This window comes from Muscardinus avellanarius, assembly GCF_963383645.1.
Source record: "Muscardinus avellanarius genome assembly, chromosome: 8".
Lineage (NCBI taxonomy): Eukaryota > Metazoa > Chordata > Mammalia > Rodentia > Gliridae > Muscardinus > Muscardinus avellanarius.
The window spans coordinates 97,192,844-97,213,164 of NC_137794.1; the positions used below are offsets into that span (position 1 = coordinate 97,192,844).

The window sequence follows — 20,321 nt, forward strand, 5'->3', positions numbered from 1 at the left end:
AAACTGAATTGAGTATTTTAATTTAGAAATTCTGTGTAGAAGAGCTATATTTATTTAGACATCTAAATATTATCTATTTTATAGGTCAATCTGAATGTTGTATAAATATATAGAGTAAGGATTTATTAAATGTGTTTAATATGACATAAAATAACTATAAACCCTAAGTTATTGAGGGACTGTTTTGAAAATATATTCACCAACCTGTAAGCATGTTTTTCAACTTATATCATGCTTTATATGTTAAGCTATGTACACAGTACCTTAGTTGTTTGAGAATGGAAAAACATCAATCAGTATTACTAATAAAAATACCAATAAAACTAGGCAAGTTGGCTTATACCTATAATTCCAGCTACACAGGAGACTAAGGCAGGAGGATCACAAGTTCAGGACTAGCCTGGACAACTTAGCAAGAATCTGCTCAAAAATAAAATATAAAAGAATAAAGTAAAAAGAGCTAGGGATGTAACTCAGTGTTGGAGTAATTGTCCATCATGTACAAGGCCCTGGGTTCAATCCCTGGTATCAAAATTTAAAAAATAAAAAAGGCAAAGTAACAACAACAAAAAGAAAATAAAGTCAATATTTTAATATAACTTGGCAGTAAGACTATATAAAGTTACATGATACAAATAGTTATCAATTTTTAAAATATCATGAAAGGCTAAGTCTTATGTATTTCCATAATTATATCAATTTTCATTACAGTTTTTTAAATGTACTCCATGTACTTATGCTTTGAAAACATATAAGAAAATTAAAATGGGGCATGGTGGTGCATGCTTGTAATCCCAGCATTTGGGAGGCTGAAACAGGAGGATCACAGTTCGAGGACAGCCTCAGCTACTACTTAGTGGGGCCCTTTGCAACTCAGTGAGACCCTGTTTCAAAAATAAAAAGACTAAAAACTAGCACTGGGGGTGTCACTCAGAGGTACAATGCCCCTGGCTTCCATCCGCAGTATGACAAAAAAATAAAATAAGATAAAATAATAGTTTTCTTCTAATTAACTATTTATAAGTTAAATTGAAATGGTCTCTCATTGGCATAGTGTGAAACTATTTCCTACTGTTGATGAATTAATACATTCTAATTTTAATTATAATTTGATGCTTCCTCAGATACAGATTTCACACCTGTCTGAGATCATTGACTATTAAAATTGCAATAGTAATTTATAATAATTTCATTGAAATAGGACAAAGTCAATGGAGAAAACAAATTTTTAAACATTAGAAAGTTCTAAATGCTCAGTGTATAGTTGATTTTCTTATCAGTTTTCTTACATTTGTTTTTATGATATATCAGTAGCCCTTTCTGTATTTTCACATGCACATTGTATTTTAACATCAGCTGTCTATTTTGATTTTAGTAATTACAATAATTATAGATTTTAATTCACAGCATTTAAAAAAATGAAATATTTTCAGCTTTATAATGTTTTTATTTTGCTTTGTTTCTTACATTGTGTTTAAAGTGACTTCAAATTGTATATTTCTCCAGACATATGTCATGGAAATACAGTATAGGTTTAATGCTAATTGTTAACAATGAATAGAAAAGTCGTGTCTCTTAAGCAGCAGTTATTCTGATGATTTTCTCTTGATAAAATAGATATTGAGGAATAGTTAACATACATTATACGGTTTTAAATGCATCTAACATATTGATATTTTTATAATTTCAGGGGTCGGACTGGAAAAATTAGAGTACAGAGTCTGAAGATTGGATTGATGTCGCTTTCCAAGGGTCTCTTAGAAGAAAAATACAGATGTATGTAGGACTTTTTGTTTAGCAACTTTTTCATTACTGTGACCAAAACACCTGGCAAGCACAACTTAGGAGAAGGAAGGGTAATGAGCTCACAGGTGCAAAGCTTTCACATATTTCAAATGGTCCACGATTGACCATCTAGGCCAAAACCACTCAGTGGCAAGGCTTTAAGGCATGGTGGAGGAGAAGCTGCTCGCACTTTATAACAGCCAGGAAGGAGAGAGAGTTGGGGAGGGGGAGAGAAAGAAGAGAAGAGAGGGGAGAGGGGAGAGAATGAGAATAGTCCCAATAGTTCCAAGGACCATGACCCAGTGACCTGTGAACCTACCTGTATTGCCTAACACATGGACTTTTCTCTGGGGCCATTTTATATCCAAACCATTATAGCTTTTGCATATCAACAGTGTTTTTAGTGATGAGAATGATTCTAGCAATTTATTGGGCACTTACATGATTTTCTAATAATAATAGTTGTACTAGTTCCCAGTTTTTTTTAGCCCTTACTATATAGGTACCAGGTTGGGCAAAAGGCAATAGGACAGAGATTTGGATTTGTGTGTGAAATAAAAAGCTGATTGTAGTACTGCAAGGGGAGGGGCCTCGATGAGTGAGAACCAACCACAAATTTGTATCTTTTTCATTATTAGAGTAATCTCCTCAAAATGTAGGTATTACGACTTCCTTCCATTTTCTAGCGGAAAAAAAAATAGTGCTGTTATTGTTTACAAATCTAGTCAAAGGCAAAGAAGTCAGTAAGTTGTGAGAATAAAAGTAGATCTAAGCCGGGCATGGTGGTGCACACTTGTAATCTCCGTACTTGGGAGGCTGAGACAGGAGGATCGCGCAGGTTCGAAGCCAGATGCGCTGGTTTAAGAGACCCTGTTTCCAAATAAAAATATAAAATTTGTCTGTGAGTGTAGCCCGGAGGTAGAAGGGTTTCCAGGAACCCCAGAGCCCCCCCCCCCAAAAAAAAAAAAGGAAATCTAAAATTTTTCTGACTTCAAAGCCCAAGCCTTTTTTGATTTTTATATAGTTCCAATGCTTAAAAAATATTAAGATGGACTAGACCTTGCATGGACATTGTCAGACAATAATCCTGAATAATTATGCTTTGTAGTTGTGGCAAAATAAAAAAATGGCAAATGTTTTAGATTTTATTATTCTTGTTTATAATCAGCAAGTAAAACAGAAGTGTCCCTTAGCTGTTAGTTCATGAATGACAAAGACATCTTGGCCTTGGAAGTGTATCAGCTCAGGAATGGGGAACCTGCCTTTGAATCTTTGCTAATTCCTGGCTGAGTGTTATTTGGGCTGGTTACTTGATTCCTTTCAATACTACCGGCTAAGAGGTCACATTACTCCCATCTCACAGTTTAAGGAGCTGAAATTTAGAGGAATTTTTTCAATTGAAAAATGAAGCTAATAATTCCTGCTTGGACAGGAGTTAGAGATAATATGTTTAAAGTTCCTAAAAATACTACTTGTTGAATAAATGATGGTCACTGTTACAAGTCTTTTGATTTAATTTTGCTTATAAAATGTGAATAATGTGATCCAGCCATACATTCTCTCATATGATTCTATACAGTTAAATCTATACATTTGAAGGAGAGTGTGAGGGATATTTTATGAATGGAGAAATACCAAAAAACAAGAGGAGGGGTTGAGGTTATAGCTTAGTGGCAGAACACATACTTAGAACATACAAGGGTCCTGGATTCAATCTCCAGCTCCAGGCAAACAAAAGTCCTCCAAAACAACAGCAACAGAAAACCTCTGAGGGCATTTGGTCACAGGTCCCGTTTTCCATCTTAGGAGAACGTGCGTACCTTTGGAACACTTTTATTTTCTGGCATTCTGGGAGATCATTTTTAATTTGCTTTTGAATTTCAAGCCTTGAGCATGATGGCTGGCTTTTCTTACTTAGTTTGACAAGAATGTCATGGAAAAGAGACACAGATTCGTATGAAAGGAAAAAACTCTAAGGTCAGGAGGTGAGAAGTCAGGCTGGAGTGAGCGCCTAGGAAGCCACGCAGAAAAATGCTTTACAGAAAGTTTGGTTTTGTGGCATTTATCTAAAACTTTGTCTTCACCATCATAATCATGAAGGATATAATTTCCAAAGCTAAAAATGTTATCATTTTGGAAATGGTCAGGAAAAGAAAATGTTAATGAAAGCATTGATGTTTTCAAAATTAGAAAAGGATTTTTTTTTTAGTTATCTATGATTTGGGGCTTTCACGTGCTCCTGAAAGAATTCAGGTTCTCTGAAAGCTAACAGTTTTATCATAGTGCCTAACTTGGAACTTGGAAATGAATGCAAATTCAACTTCAAAGCTTACCTTTTCTATAATTCATCATTAAATATTTAGATTTTGGCACAGGAAGCAGTAGCCCCTGCAATGAAAATCTCTACTATTTAATATAATCCGCTGTGTATGCCATTTAAAGACTTAATTAAATGAGAAATCTCTTGGGTTTCCATCTTTAAATCTTTACTGAAATATGGAGATGGTGAAAATGTTCTGAGGTTTTTTTTGGGGGGAGGTTGCCTTCTTACATTCAAGTTCTTAGCAATTCCAATTTCAGTTTTGATTTCCCCAGTGATAGCAGAACTTCTCCTCATTATTATTTCCTTTGTTAGAATTAATATTCAAGACAATTTGCTCTCCAAACTCAATGACAGAGGCATCAATTTGGGGTCAATTGATGTCTGTCTGAACATTGATTTTGCAGTGGCCAAAGCTGTAGTCTTAACCCCTGTGACACCTCCCTCTCTCAATGTCTTAATGGTCCCTTTTTCCTACTGGCTGAATGTCTCCATGGCCTCATCAAAGCACGTTTATATAGCAGCCTTTTGAATGACTATTTGCATCTCTTCTGTGCTGAATTATTGGAACTTTGGGCTTTGGACTGTGACTTTCTTCTTGTCACCCATTCTCACGTCCTGACATGGCTTTTTGTTTCTTACTGTAATGTTAAAATGTGAACATTCATAAGAATTTAGAACTATGTCATGATGTTTGAGGACACTTTTCTCTCTATAATTAGTGAGTTGTCTCACCTTTATAGTGACATAGCAGCACAGCTCTCTGCCTCAAAACGTGAAAGTTGGGCACAGTTGATCCTGCTGAGAATGTGCTCTTCTCTATAAAGATTGGTGGGCATCTTTAAGCCGGGCGTGGTGGCGCACACTTGTAATCTCCGCATTTGGGAGGCGGAGACAGGAAGATCGTGCTGGTTTGAAGCCAGCCCCGCTGGCTTAAGAGACCCTGTTTCTAAATAAATATAAAATAGGTCTGGGAGTGTAGCCCAGAGGTAGAAGGGCTTCCAGGAACCCCAGTACCACCAAAAAAAAAAAAAAAAGAAGAAAGAAAAAGATTGTTGGGCATCTTTAACTCTGCATTTACTGGCTAAGCCTCTTATGAGGAACAAGTATAAAATATCATAATAAGACTCCTGGATAAATATATTTTGGCTATGAAATCCTTATTTATTTATTTATTTATTTATTTATTTATTTATTTTGGTGTGATACTGGGGTTCCTGGAAACCCTTCTACCTCCAGGCTACACTCCCAGACCTATTTTTACATTTTTATTTGGAAACAGGGTCTCTTAAGCCAGCGCGGCTGGCTTCGAACCTGTGTGATCCTCCTGTCTCCACCTTCCAAGCGTGGGGATTACAAGCGTGCACCACTACGCCTGGCTTGAAATCCTTATTTTTAAATAATGAAATAGAGCTCTAAGAAAATCTAAATGAACAAATGATAATAAAAAGTAAATTTATCATAATCAAATTTGCTTTTCCTATAGATGCTTATAATTAAAGACATATTTCATTATAATTACTGTGTCGATATCACTGAACTGACTTCAGTTGCTCAAGAATTCAGTTAACAATATTATATCTAGCATTTTTCTCTTTAAAAAAAGAAAGATATAGTTTGATCTACTACTTACCACATATTGTTTGAAAATGATTTTTTTTAGAATCTAATAAATATTATTTGTCTCTTTTTGGAAAATTTTACATGAAGAAGATTTAGAGATTGTGTTCTTTTGAATTTTTAAAACTTGACACTTTTTTCCCCAAGCATTAATTTCTACTATGAGGCGAATTGTTTTTATTTGAAATTCCTCTCTCTTCCCCCAAAATAACTTACTTTAGCATATTGGCTTTATTGTTGGAAAAACTGTAATTATTTTAATCTTCAAAATATTGCATATAGTGAATAGAAGATAAACTGTTGCTGGAAAGAAAAGTTGTATTGATTTCAGAAAGTTAAAAAATACATCAGTATTTTGTGTTGTTTAATGAAGGAAAGTAAAAGGATACACAAACTTTTAAGTCTTAAGTTTGAAAAAAAATAAGCAGGGTGTGGTGGTGCATGCTTGTAAGCCCAGCACTAAGGAGGCTGAGACAGAAGGATTGCAGGCTTGTGGCAAGATTGGGGGTACAGCTTGGAGGTAGAATACCTCTGGGTTCAATCTCCAGTACTGAAAAAGAAAAAAAATATTTAAAAAATGTTTATTTATATGAAATAAAAGTAATTTTTATAGCTAGTTTGAGACTGGCTTTCAAACAAAAAATATGCACATCTCCTTCAGTTTTTTAGTATTTCCTATATGAAATACATATAAGCATAGAAATAGTTAAAAGAATCTGACAGCCAGGTGTGGTGGCGCACGCTTGTAATCCCCGCGCTTAGGAGGTGGAGACAGGAGGATTGCGCTGGTTCAAAGCCAGACTCACTGGCTTAAGAAACCCTGTTTCCAAATTAAAAAATATATATATAAAAATAGGTCTTGGGAGTGTAGCCTGGAGGTTGAAGGGTTTCCAGGAACCCCAGTACCACCAAAAAAAAAAAAAAAAAAAAAAAAGAACCTGACATATATATTTAATAAAATATTGAATTTTTTAAGAATTAACACAAAATGTTGGTAAAAATCATTAACATCAATGGTTTGCTACTTAAGATACATTTATTACTTTGACAGGTCATAAGGGAAGTTTTGTTTGGGCTCGTTCTGTTTCTCATGGGAAACCCTTATTCAGACCATAGAATCAATGCATGGGCATTTATTGTACTATTTACAAAGGCAGTTTGTATTCATTGATCTACTTGTATGTATTGACATGCAACATTATTTTAAGAAGCATGTGGTCAACTAGTTCCTCATGACAGATGTAGACTATTGAGAACATCAGAATTCAGGAGACAGCTAATCTAATTTATTTTCCCCTAGCCTCTTTCTTTCTTCCTTTTTTTCCTTCCTTCCTTTCATCCATCCATTCATCCATCCATCCATCCACCCACCCACCCATCCATCCATCCATCCATATAGTTCAATCCATTATTACCAAAGATATGCTTAAAACAAAAGAACACTTTGGACAGATGGAAACTAACCTCCTGCCTTTTTCTCTCTTGCAGATCTCTTTAAGGAGGTGGCGGGGCCCACAGAGATGTGTGACCAGCGGCAGCTGGGTCTGCTGCTTCACGATGCCATCCAGATCCCCCGGCAGCTGGGGGAAGTCGCCGCTTTTGGAGGCAGCAACATTGAGCCTAGTGTCCGCAGCTGCTTCCAACAGGTAAACGCAGCACTCATTGATGCATAGTATGCCTTGGGGAAGGGTCTTAAAGATGTACTACAAAACATAGCCAGGTTATTAGACTGAAGTCAGATGGTGGAGGCTTTGGGGTACTATCCCAACAAATTTGTATTTTATTACTTAAGGCACATTTGATTCGAAGAATCGGGATGCCTGCAAAGATGCTTTCTTTTTTAATAAATAAAATAGAAGTTGTATTGCTGCATTTGGTCCTGCCTTGGTGTGTCCTCATCTCTTGCTGCTCATGCCCTTGGTCTGCCTCCCAGCTAGACTGATTTTAATTCCCTGATTCCTTCTTCAGCGCCCTTGGACACATTCCCCCTCCTCCATACACAAGCACCCGCCCACTCTCCCTATTTGGTCTTAGATGTCAGCGGACTTCTCTGATCCTTAGAGCTCTTCAGATGAGCATATATCCCCGTCCTCACAACATCCTCTACCTCCGCTCACCACAGTGAAAACCTCGTACTGAACTGCAGTTGTTCAGTGTTTGTTTTTCCATGCACACCCAAGCTCCATGAAGGCAAGACTGTGCCCATCTCTAACTATTACATCCTGTCTAAATCTCAGGTGCTCATAACAAAATACCATAAGCTGGGAAGCACATAAGCAACAGAAATTTAGTTCTTGGTTCTGGAGGCTGGAAAGACAAGAGCAAGGTGGCAGCTTGCTGTCTGTGAAGGGCCTGCTCTCTGGTTCATATCTGTATTTTAGGCTCTTCCTTGTAGTGTTCTCACACGGTGAAATGAATGAGTTCACTCGCTTGGACCATGTCTGTAAGGGCACTGATTCCATTCCTGTGGGCTTCCCCTCATGACCCAATTACCTGCCAAAGCCCCCCCACACCAATACCATCACCTTGAGGGCTAGGTGTCAACATAGGAATCTTAGTGGAGCATAAACATTCAGACTATAGTGTATCCATGTGCAAACCACCTTGAATATAGTAGCTGCTTTAATAAAAGTTTGCTAAATGAATGGATAAAAATTCCCTAAAGTTCTTTTAGTCAAGCTTTATACAATATAAATTAAAGGTATTATTAGACAGTGGTCTTTTCTTTAAGAATTATATGCACAAAAGGGAAATGATGTGCAAAGTTTTATTCTAATATGTTATTAATTTTAACCTGGGAAAGCACTTTAGTTTCTTTTAAATGCTAACTGTGTGAAGGTAAGGATATTTTATAAATATTACTGAAGTTAAATGTATGTATAAAGTACAAGCCTACAGATATTTTCTAAAGCGTAGTCAATGATTTATTGCTGCTGAGGAAAAAAATGTTCACAATGTATCTTTGAGCAGAATCTGTCATGGGTTATTACATTTTATAATGACCTTCTTTCTTATTTTAGAAATAAAAAAAATCCCAGATGATTGTTCTAAGTGTTATTTATAGTCACATATGTTGGTTCATAGAGTGACCTTAGGAATAGCAGAATGATGTTGGTAAAATTTAACTCTGCACATACAAAAAATCCTTACTGTTAGGATTTAAAGAGAAGTCTTATAGGAGTCATCATGATAGACTTGAAATCCTGCAAAGTATATTTATTTATAATAATGTGTGACACTGAGACAAGGCCAGAGCAGGATCCAGGGACAGCAGCTTTCAGTTCACATTTCTGATGCCCTTCAAGTTTGTGACATTACCAGTGGGTCTTTAGTTCACAGACTTGTACCATATTAGATAAATAAGTGTTATCAAATGAAAGTATGTATGTGCAAAGATGCCCTAGAATTGTGCAGATTACGAACAGCCTCAGTTATTTAGCGAGGCCCTTCTCAACTCAGTGAGACCCTGTTTCAAAAACATAAAAAGACTAAAAAATAGGGCTGGGGGTGTAGCTCAGAGGTACAGTGCCCCTGGGTTCCATCCCCAGAACCACAAAAAATAAAATAAGAATTTGAGTATTGAAATACTGGAAATATTTTTCCTCTTCCTATATGACAATTTCTGCTTTTTTCTTTTTCTTTTTCCTTTTCTTTTTCAATACTAGGGATTGAACCCAGAGGCATTATACCCCTGAGCTACACTGCCAGCCCTATTTTTTATTCTTTATTTTGAAACAGGGTCTCACTGATTGCAAAGAACCTCATTAAGTAGCTGAGGCTGTGGGCGAACTGTGATCCTCCTGACTCAGCCTCCCAAATGCTGAGATTACAAGCATGTGCCACCACGCTTGGCTTTTTATTCTTAAATTCTAGAATTTTCTTGCCTTGAAGAACCTTAAGGCTTTTGTGATTTTACTGACTTTAAAGGAATTATATAACTTTTCTCCTAATTCTGCACAGATTTTTAGAAGATTATGAAGCAGTAGGGCTTGCTGCAGCTTAAGTGAAGAAATATTCATTCAGTGTGTGTGTGTGTGTGTGTGTGTGTGTGTGTGTGTGTGTGTTGCTGAAGATTGAACCCAGGATCTTATATGCGCTAGTCAAGAGCTTTACCACTTAAGCCACCCTCTCAGCCCTTCATTTTGATTTTTTTTTTTTTTTACCAGAATAACAACAAGCCAGAGATAAGTGTGAAAGAGTTTATAGACTGGATGAGGTTGGAACCACAGTCCATGGTTTGGCTGCCAGTTTTGCACCGAGTGGCTGCAGCTGAGACTGCAAAACATCAGGCCAAATGCAACATCTGTAAAGAATGTCCAATTGTCGGCTTCAGGTAAGGCCTCCCAGCATTAGGCTCTTTCGTCGCACTGGGATGTATTGTATTATTGGTATGTATGTATTATGTTGTATTGATTGTATTGTAGTATGATAAGCATCTTTCCCCATTTATTCCCGTATGGGGACTTAAATTCTAAGTTTCTGGAATACTCACATTTTAACCTATCTAAATGTGGCATTTCTTCTTATAGACACTACACAAACTTACTGTATTATTATTATCATTATTGTTATTTGTACTACTTTGGCCCAGAACCGGATTATTTTTACGGATTTGTATTTGCCTAGGTCACAGACATATTCTGGCAGGGTAATAGTGTGGCTGATTAAAAAATATAGTCCCGCTGGAATCTGGTAGATGTTTCGGTGTCTTTGGAATGGAATTTAGTAAGCAAGAAACAACATTTAAATACTAGCTGAGAAGTAATGAGATTGCCCAGTGTTATTCCTGCCAAGTTTGGTGCCAAGTAGATTGACCCTACTGTTCACCTTCACACAAGGAGCACTGCTAAAATCCATTCTTTACTGTAACCAGTGTGTTGCAGTCATCCATCTGTGACCCCAGAACAGACTGTGCTGGACCTGTGCAGAGTTTGTTCCCAGCTTAAAAATGTCTTATTCATCCTGGTCCTTTCACCTCCTTCTCTTATGATAAGTAGGCATCAGCCCTCTTAGAGTACACAATGTTTCTTTTTTGAGATATGAGCATTTTCATAGGAATAGTTAATATTTGGAGAGTATCTAGGGCAGAACTTGGCACAAACAGAGAAGGCATTCAAAGCTCTCTTTATGATTGCAAATACCATTAGTAGTTATGGTCAGTCTAATACATTAATCTGTCAAATATCGCTGAACTTTCTAATGAAGTAGAGATAACCAGAAAAACATGAGCAAAGATGTTCAGTGGCAGACAGTATTGAAAAGGGATATATTAGGGATAGAAAGATGAGTAAGATTCTTAAGAGAAAGCATGCTATTGTGAAAAGAACCTCAAAGACGGAAGGCTTTAAGAGATACTCAAGGTATACACACAGCAAAGAGAGCCCATGAATCTTCTGAAAATGGACCTGAGCAGCTGGAGAAGTCAAGTCGCTGGGAATCTCAAAACTCCTCCCAGGCATTGTAAGGAAGGAAAGCACATCACAGGCTCAGGAAAATAAGTCGATTAAGATGTCAAATACTTGCTCAAGAAATCTATAACTTGGGGAAAATATGGCAGGATATTGAAAATGGAAACCTGATAGACAATATATTGTCTTTCTTTTATGAGTATGTATTTTCACATATTAAAAACATAGTGCATCTACACATTTTAATTTTTGAAGAGAAATATGTTTAGAGTTGATAGCTGATATAGGGACAAAGCTGAGAAAACATTTCTTCAAAGAAATGGTGATTTTTGTTACTGCACAAAGATTATGTATGTAGAGAGCAAACATAAGCACAATCGCAGTAGTAAAATAGGACCCAGATAGAAGAGGCTTGATTAGCTCTTAGTAGTAAAAGGATTCCTTTTTCTCTGAGGCAACAGGAAGAATGAGAGCCAGAAACAGAAATAAAGATGGAGGAATATGCGCATTAGAGAATAAACTTAACATCATCCAGGTTGTCTCTGTAGAAAGCTCCTTCTTTTCTCCCCCCTCATCCATATATGTATATGTGTGTAAGTATATGCATATTTGTGTGTCTATATTTATTATTATTCTCACTATATACACACAGATACATAGATTTTATATGTGTATTTGTGTTCTTGCAAATACTGCTGGACCTTTTTCACTGATTACTCCCAAATTAAATTTTAATGAAATCTCAGAACTATAGGATGTTTGCTTAAGCTGAGAATTGTTTCGGTTAGAGTCACAGGTGGCTGCGTATGTAGATTCCAGTTTTAGTCACCTTTCATGTAAACAAAGTGCCGAGGTAGACAGTCCAAGAATGACCGGGATCTCTGCTTCTCACTTCGTGCTTTGCCATCCCTAATATGTGGCTTCCGCTCTCCTGGTGAGCTCACACTAACAAAATGGCACCTCAGGATGTCAAGTCCATTTCCAACATGGAGGAAGAAGGAGACTTCCTCTTCCCAGTTGAGTCAGACCCTTGAAATCCCAACTGGAAAGCCTGCCCGTTGATTTCAACATGTAGGCACTTGTTACCCCCACCAGAGAGACAGAGAAATGATGCTTAGCAGAGCATGTTGCCAAACAGTGCTAATAATACAAGAGTTACCAATGAGGGTAGATTGGCTATCAGCAATAAGCACAACACCATATAGAAGAGACGATATCAATCTCATTTGTCAATCGATGCTGATAGATCAAGAAATACCGTTAGTGTAGGAGCTGTTTCAAAACAGGTGGCTTTTTTTTTTTTTTGATAAAGTCAGCTGGCTAGAGTGTTGGAATCAACCTACAAGTGATTACACATCATTTTAGAAGCTACTCAGAGCTTAATAGTTTATAGCATTCACCTCACATAACCTTTACATTGTGTTTCCATGCTCCATCTGTTAGTCCTTTTACTTAGTTCTTTTTCTGTAAATATGGATATAACTTATGTTCTTAGGTCCACACACCAAGCTCTCAGAATGGAAGATTTGGGACATGTTTCCCACTCTATTTTGCTTCTCTATTAATATTCTGCAGATGGAAGTCACCGTAGAGTTATTCTTATGTGAGAGATTTTAAAGTAATATTTCTTCAAAAATGCATGGTGGTCAGGTTTTATTTAGTTTACCATTTATTATTAGGTACTTCTTAATTTTTAATTTTATTTCTAAGGACGAGTCTTAAGCAGATATTAAAAATAATTATTATAAAAGCAATGTCTTTGTGAGGAAATTTTAAGATTCATTTTTATTTGTTAGAACTAATTTTTTAAAATTTGATATGTCAAGCTAACTGTCATAACTCTATTTTTCTCTAATATTTTCTATTCAGATTCAAACACCACAAAAAGGGTCTTCTGCAATGGATATATTTTCTTATTATGTCTAAAGGGATAAAAACTATTATAGACATTTAAATTCTCAAAATACACTTTTTCCCCATTGAAGAGATGGTTTTTTTCTTTGTCCTAACAGTAATCTGAGATACTAAACAAATTCTGTATTTGTGGCAAATGTACCTTTCATTTCCTTAGTGATTTGGATGATTGTAATTCTTTACCAAAAATGATTTTAGTTGGATTAAGTAATAGAAATGTAAACCAATAGATTTTCTTTTCTTTACTCTAGGTATAGAAGCCTAAAACATTTTAACTATGATGTCTGCCAGAGTTGCTTTTTCTCTGGTCGAACAGCAAAAGGTCACAAATTACATTACCCCATGGTGGAATACTGTATACCTGTGAGTACTGACCCAGTTTTTTTTTCCACATTGCTTTGAAATTAACTCATATCTAAAATTTTATTTGATTTACTTAGATTTAAGATTTTGAGAAAAAAATCTCAAAGTTGCTTAACCAAATTTTTTGTTTTTTGGTTTTCTTTTAAGCAAAGTTACCTATGATTCTGAATTAATTAATGGAGAAAAATTGTAACTTTCTCAAAAAATTAATTTGTTAACATTTTTATGTCTGTTTTGATTTTAAACTTAACTGTCTTGGAAGCAAACTCTTTTAAGAACTCCTGCTGACTGACCTACATTGAAAGTGAAACTATGTGATGAAAATCATATTTCTTTTAGATACATTTAAAATATGTTTTCATAAGCAAATATTATATTCACATTAGCAAAAATACAGAAGATGGAGAAATTAAAAGTATCCTCCATAGATTTAGCTACTGAATAAACTACCTTGCAATGTTTTTCCAGGCTTTAATCTTATTAAGCTTTAATTTTTATATTCTTTTATTTGGTGTGTTATAATTAATTATACATTATATTGGGGTATAGCGTGATAGCAACACAGGTGCACACAACTCTTGGAGCACTTCCCTCTGGGTCCTTATTTTTATAAAATTAATATGTTTATGATCATGATCATGATTTTTTTTCACTTGACAGTATATATGCTAGTTGTACTTCCATGTTGATATACCATACAATTTTCCCCATCACAAAATATTTAATTGAATGAGTTGTTAAGCTTTTCCTAAGCAATACCTTAAATTTGGACATTGAATTTGTTTTCTTTTTTTTTTTCTTTTTGTCTGTACTGGGGTGTTGGAGGGGCATATTATCTCCAAGCTATGCCCCAGCCGTGTGTGTGTGTGTGTGTGTGTGTGTGTGTGTGTGTGTGTGTGTGTGAGTTGCTGGGGATGGAACCCCGGGGCCTTCTATTTCCGGGCTACACTCCCAGACCTATTTTATATTTTATTTGGAAACAGGGTCTCTCTAAGTTGTTGAGAGCCTCACTAAATAGTTGAGGCTGACTTTGAACCTGTGCGATCCTCCTGTCTCAGTCTCCCAACTCAGGGATTATAAGTGTGCGCCACCACTCCCAGTCTATTTTTTATTCTTTATTTTGAAACAGGGTCTCACTGAGTTGCAAAGAGCCTCACTAAGTAGCTGAGGCTGTTCGCAAACTCGGATCCTCCTGTCTCAGCCTCCCAAGTACTGGGACTACAAGCGTGTGCCACCACACCCGGTTTACTTTATTTTCAATTTTTTGGTATTATGAACAGTGCTTAACAAATATCTTTGTGAAGATAATACTTTCCGTATATTACATATATTATATTTCCATTGAATAAAGCACTAGAAGTCAATGATCTGAGTCAATGAATATGAATATTTTAATGGTCAAAATACTTGATGCCACGTTATTTTCCAGAAGAGAAAATAACTCTTTCAAAGAGTTATTCTTCTTTACATTATAATCATACTTTGCTAATTTAATATCATTCCACTAGCAGTGGATACTGGTTATTGTTGTTCCTTTGATCTAAAGCTATTTTTTTCCTAAAACTGTTTCATTTTCTGTCAAGAGCTCTTCTTTAGCTTCCTTCTGCATTGTGCCAGAATTTATTCATGGAGTTGTATATTTTCTTTGGCTTGGGAAATTAAGTTCTTTTTGGATCATAAACCTGCAGGAAAGAAACAATACTTATAATATATACACATACAATTGTCCCATTTTGAGTATTGTATCTCAAATAAATAGGGACTTTGTATAGAAAGAAACCTCATCTCTAGAAAATATTACTGAATTATAATAGATGAAGTATCCGTGAGGTCTCATTTTAACCAAGAAAAAAGAATTCTTCCCAAGAAAATTTGTGAAGTAGCCTTTATAACTGTCATTAATTTATTTACTCCCTCAAATTAATATAGCACACATGCCACGTGTCAGGCAGTATTTTCAAAGATAAACAAGGCTAGATTCCGTTAATGTGGTCAGAAAAGATTTTAATCAATAATATGCTGAGTGTGTGTGTGTGTGTGTGTGTGTGTGCGTGTGCGCAGTTCATTTTGTGCAGAGGTGACTGCATGTGTAAACTGGAGGCTGAAGGAGTGGAGGGGGAGAACAGTAGAGCCTGGAGTAGTTGGGAAAGTGGGAAATGACACAGTGCTGATCTGTGTAAATGTGCTGAGGCCAACTGCGTCTATTCACTGGAGATCCTGCGAGTTAGGATTCTGTCTGTCCTAAGACAGAGGCCCTCTCCTTGGTGATTACATTTCAAAGAAATGGCTTTCAGATACTTGAGAAAGATGCTTCTGAGTTGTAGGAGATACTTAAATTTCAAAGGGACAGATAAAGGATTCAAAATAGAAAGTCATTTTTAGAAAATGCTTTTAGAGTGGTCACAGGCCAATCTTCAGCTCTTGGCCAAAGCCAACAGTAAATTATTTTGGCAGCTTAGGGGTTTTTTTTGTTTTGTTTTGTTTTGGGAGAGTTTTTTAGGTGGGCATGTTAAGGGGACCCAGGTTAATTCTAAGGATACAATCTTCAGCTGTCAGAAATTGTTTACATTTTTTAAAGGACTGAGGTTAGAAAAGGTTATATGAAATAATTTGTGTTGCTAATCGATAGTTTTAATTGTGTTTTATTTAATAGGCTTTTATTGGTGTACTGTAACCATACATCCTATTGAGGTTTGGTGTGATAGAAACACATGCACTCAGCACCCGGTGCAATTCCTTCAGGCGCCCACCTTGCTTCCTCCCCTTCCCCATTCATAATATTGAAATTGGTATTTATAGGATTTGCGAATGTACATAGATTTGGGGTTTGATTTGAACTGATTCCTTCCATAGTTTTTAAGAGCCAAGATTTCTGTGAAGAAGAGGGTGCAGAGGACCCTGAGCGCAGTTTCTTAAGGGAGAGAATCTTTACAGTCTCAATCTTTACTAGTCTCAATTCAGGTAATTTGTCAGTCTATTACCAAGAAAGAGAAGAGTACTGACTCTCCTGCTACCCTCTATTGAGGAGGAGATGTGACAGCGAACAAGGAGACAAAGAAATGAGATGATTATAGATTGTAGTAAGAGGCTTAAAAATGGAGAGAAGTGGAATGATGAGAGGAGGCACTTTAAGATAAAGGCGTCAGGTAAGGTCTGTCTGGAAAGTTGACATCTGTGTTGAGATGGAATGTTAAGCGAATCAGACACCATGTAAAGACTGTAGAATGTGGTAGCACACTCCTATCATCCCAGCACTTGGGAGGCTGAGATGGGAGGATTGCAGATTTGAGGCTAGGCTCAGCAACTCAGAAAGACCCTTAGGAACTTAGTGAGAGCCGGTTTAAAAAAAAAAAAAGAAGAAAACAAGGTGGTACACACCTGTAATCTCAGTGCCTGGGAGGATCACAGGTTTGAGGACAGCCTCATCAAGTAGTGAGACCCTTTTCAATCTAGCAAGGCCCTGTTTTAACATAAAATAAAGTTGGAGATGTTGCTGAGAGGTAGAATGCCTCTGGGTTCAATCCCCAGTACAAAAAACAAAAAGCAAAAAAATAAACTAAGGGCTGGAGTTGTAGCTTGGAGGTAAAATGCTCTTGGGCTCAATCCTCAGTATAGAAAAGAAGGAAGGAAGGGGAAAAGGAAAAGAAGGAAGGGCAGACACACAGTTAAGACAATTGGAAGGGTGTTTCAGAAAGCAGACTGCACAGTGCTCTGGAGGTAGGAGGAGGTTGGCTGATGTGATAGGGAGACAAGAAGAAAGTGAAACCTGCCCCGCAGGTGGAGCACAGTAGGGGAGCGCTGACTTTATTATATGAAATGTACCCAGGGAAAAATGATAACATAGGGTCAGTTTAAAAATTATTAAGAATTTCAAGATGGCAGCCAAGAGCCATTAATTGTATGAAGCCAAGTTCAAGGCTTTACTGCAAAATCCAAAGAGTGACTGCCTCCCTTCCTGAGAGAGAGAACGCTAAGACATGGGATGAAAGGGAAAGGCAGGCGTTCGATTGTACAGAACCCTTCAGGCCATTAAAAGGATTCTGAGTTAGGAAGAAAGACCATATTCACATTTATATAAGAGCGAGAAATTAAGGAAGCCGATTATAAAAAGTGGTGTCAAAGTGGAAAAATCATAAAGTAAGTATATGTGGTTATAGTAATGATAGAGAAAATTACTACTTTTCTTATTCTTAAGTATAATAATTCCTAATGGCTTTATAACACAATCAAACAATGCGAAATCAATGTTTCTTCAGCAGCTGGCCAGTGGGAGCATGCTTGAGAGTCACTAATACATACCTGAGTTCCACTCTCCAGCTAGCAAATGCTACACAAAATCTGTAAATTACCCTACACTCTCCCCATTAACACCGATTCTACAGTCCTTGCCCAATCACTGGTATCAGTTCTGAGACTGCGGCTTAGCCTGCAGCGCACAAGGACAGTTTTCTATTCTAAGAAATGCTTTGGGAGGTCCTTGCCCCTTCCTGAGCTGTGGGCTGATACTGTTAGCAGCCTACTGATTGGTCAGCTTATGTTTATATCAGATATTTTCCGCATTTGGCCCTACAGTTGCGTGTGTGTGTGTGTGTGTGTGTGTGTGTGTGTGTGTGTGTGTCTGGGGATGCACCAAGGGTCCTACAAATGCTAGGCAAGTACTCTACCCCTGACTCTACAACTTTTTATACAATAACTAGAAAGCCATGTAAACTGAGTTTCTGAAAGTTATACTCTTGCTTTTAAGGGTAATACATGGCAGTATAACTGCCTTCTACCATTCTTAATCCCCACTCTTTGATTTTTTATTTTGTTCTCTTTTGCTTTTGAGGTGCCTGTATTTACGGTTTTTCATCTTTTAAACATTCCATAAATTCATTTAATGTCTTCCTTAGACAGTGTGCTTGAATGTGGGTTTATTTGTCCAGGGCAGTGATGCTGGGCACTGAGTGCTAAAGGAATCTTAGCTTCCCATAAGGATTGAGCTGTGGGCTTTATTTTTTGCAGCTCACCTCCATTGTCGGTTAAGAAAATGCTCCCGTCACATGGCTGACTTCGTCTCTTCCTTCCTGAGTTCTTTATCAGCCTCTTCTCGAGAATAATAGTCCAAAACTGTCTGTAGCTGATAAACTTTATTTTAACCCTTAGTACTTCCAAGATACTTTACCAACATATCACCTTATTATTTGTGACAATGTTTGTGTTTAGTTGTAGGAAGGCTAGTGATATATGAATTAGCTATCATGATTCATAAAGATGTTTTATAATACTTGTAATAAACATTTACATAAGGAAATGAAATGGACTCTTTCTCTAGAAAATTACCTTTTAACTTTTATTTCCTCCATCATTCTGTAATCCAAATTTGAACATTAATAATTCTCTCATTGGGCTCAATAAGAGATTATCTTCCAGAGACAGCACAGGTTTTATTTGATGCCTGCTAACATTCTCTTCATTCATTCAAATTACTCCTTTTCACAAAAATACTTCAATTCTTATGGTATAAGTGAAGTCTTCGCAGCCTCCTCTGTGCTTTTGGGTCTCCTGTTTGAAGCATAGAACAAAACTGCTTGTATTATGAACCAGAGAGCAAAGAGAAAGAAGAAACCTGCTTCAGCAGTCGCCTTCAAGGACATACCCCCAGTGACCTGAAGACCTCGCACCAGGCCCCTCCCCATCCTGGGCACCAAGCCTCTTCCCTACCCATCCCTGGGCAGCCTTTAACACGGGGACCCTTGGGAGATATTCAACATCCAGTGTCGTATCTGTCATATGCTCCTATGACAGGATGCCATAAATAGGGTAATTTATAATGAACAGAAATTTATTTGGATCATGTATTTTGAGGCCAGGAACCCCAAGGTCAAAGGCCCTTATATGATAAAGGCCTTCTTGTTGCATCAGCCCATGGTGCGTGACGGAAGAGCAAGAGAATGTTGGTGAATGCAAGACAGGGAAAACAGCCACTCATCCTTTATCAGGAACCTACTGCCTTGATATCTAGCCCTTATGGTCCAATCCTCTCTCTGAAGTCCAACTCATGGCAACATGGCAGGACAGCACTGGAGGTTAAGTTTTTAATGCATCAACATTGGGGGATACCCAAGGGTTAGGGGATACCCCAAAGTTCAAGCCAGAGCCTGGGCATTTTCCTGGGGACTATAGCCACTCTGTTATACTTATCCTTCATATAACTGGAAATCTAAGAATTTTTCCATTTCTAAACTTCCTCTTGCAGACTCTGATAATTACCATTCCACTATTTCCTTTAAGATTGCTAGGGCTTTATTTTTTTATTTATTTTATTTTATTTTTTAGATTTCATATATTTCATGCAATATTTGTCTTTCTATATCTGAGCAATTGCACTTAATATAACATCCTCTAGTTTCCTCTTTGCTTGTAAATGGCACGATTTCCTTCTTTAAGGCTAAATAATGCATGTGATGTGTGTGTATGTGTGTGTGTGCACATGCCCGTGTGTGTGATATTCTTTGCCCATTCATTTGTTAGGATGCTTAGTTTGATTTCATATTTTAGCCATTGTGAATAGTGCTGTATTGAACATGGGGGTGCAGATTATTTCTCTGAGCTAGCAATTTTATTCTCTTTGGATATATACTCAGAAGTGGGCTGGTTAGATCATTGGTGGTTGTATTTTCAAAATTTTAAAGGACTTCTGGACTATTTTCCATAATGACTGTACCAGTGATAATCTTTCTTTAAATTATATAGAGAGAAAGACGAACTTCTCATGTGATTTATAAGAGCTCATGACTGCCAACAGCAAGAGAAAACTGGCTAGGGTTAAATGCTAAGGAGAACTGGGAGTGTTTGGAATTGCTGTTGGGGTCAGTCATGAGTCACCAAGCGATGAGTAAAGGGTGCTACGTTGCCACCAGAGTGCAGCC

General features: G+C 37.0%; 1 protein-coding gene across 1 annotated transcript in view; it reads left to right on the plus strand.

The window, feature by feature from the left end:
• UTRN (utrophin) overlaps positions 1-20,321 on the plus strand; it is a gene marked incomplete at both ends in the record, with an annotated part of 491,377 nt that overhangs the window by 429,358 nt on the left and 41,698 nt on the right. Inside the window, 4 exons of the mRNA XM_080700143.1 lie at positions 1,691-1,776; positions 7,214-7,371; positions 9,892-10,058; positions 13,299-13,410. Of these exons, the coding sequence (XP_080556269.1) occupies positions 1,691-1,776; positions 7,214-7,371; positions 9,892-10,058; positions 13,299-13,410 (523 nt within the window). The remainder of the gene's footprint in view (positions 1-1,690; positions 1,777-7,213; positions 7,372-9,891; positions 10,059-13,298; positions 13,411-20,321) is intronic.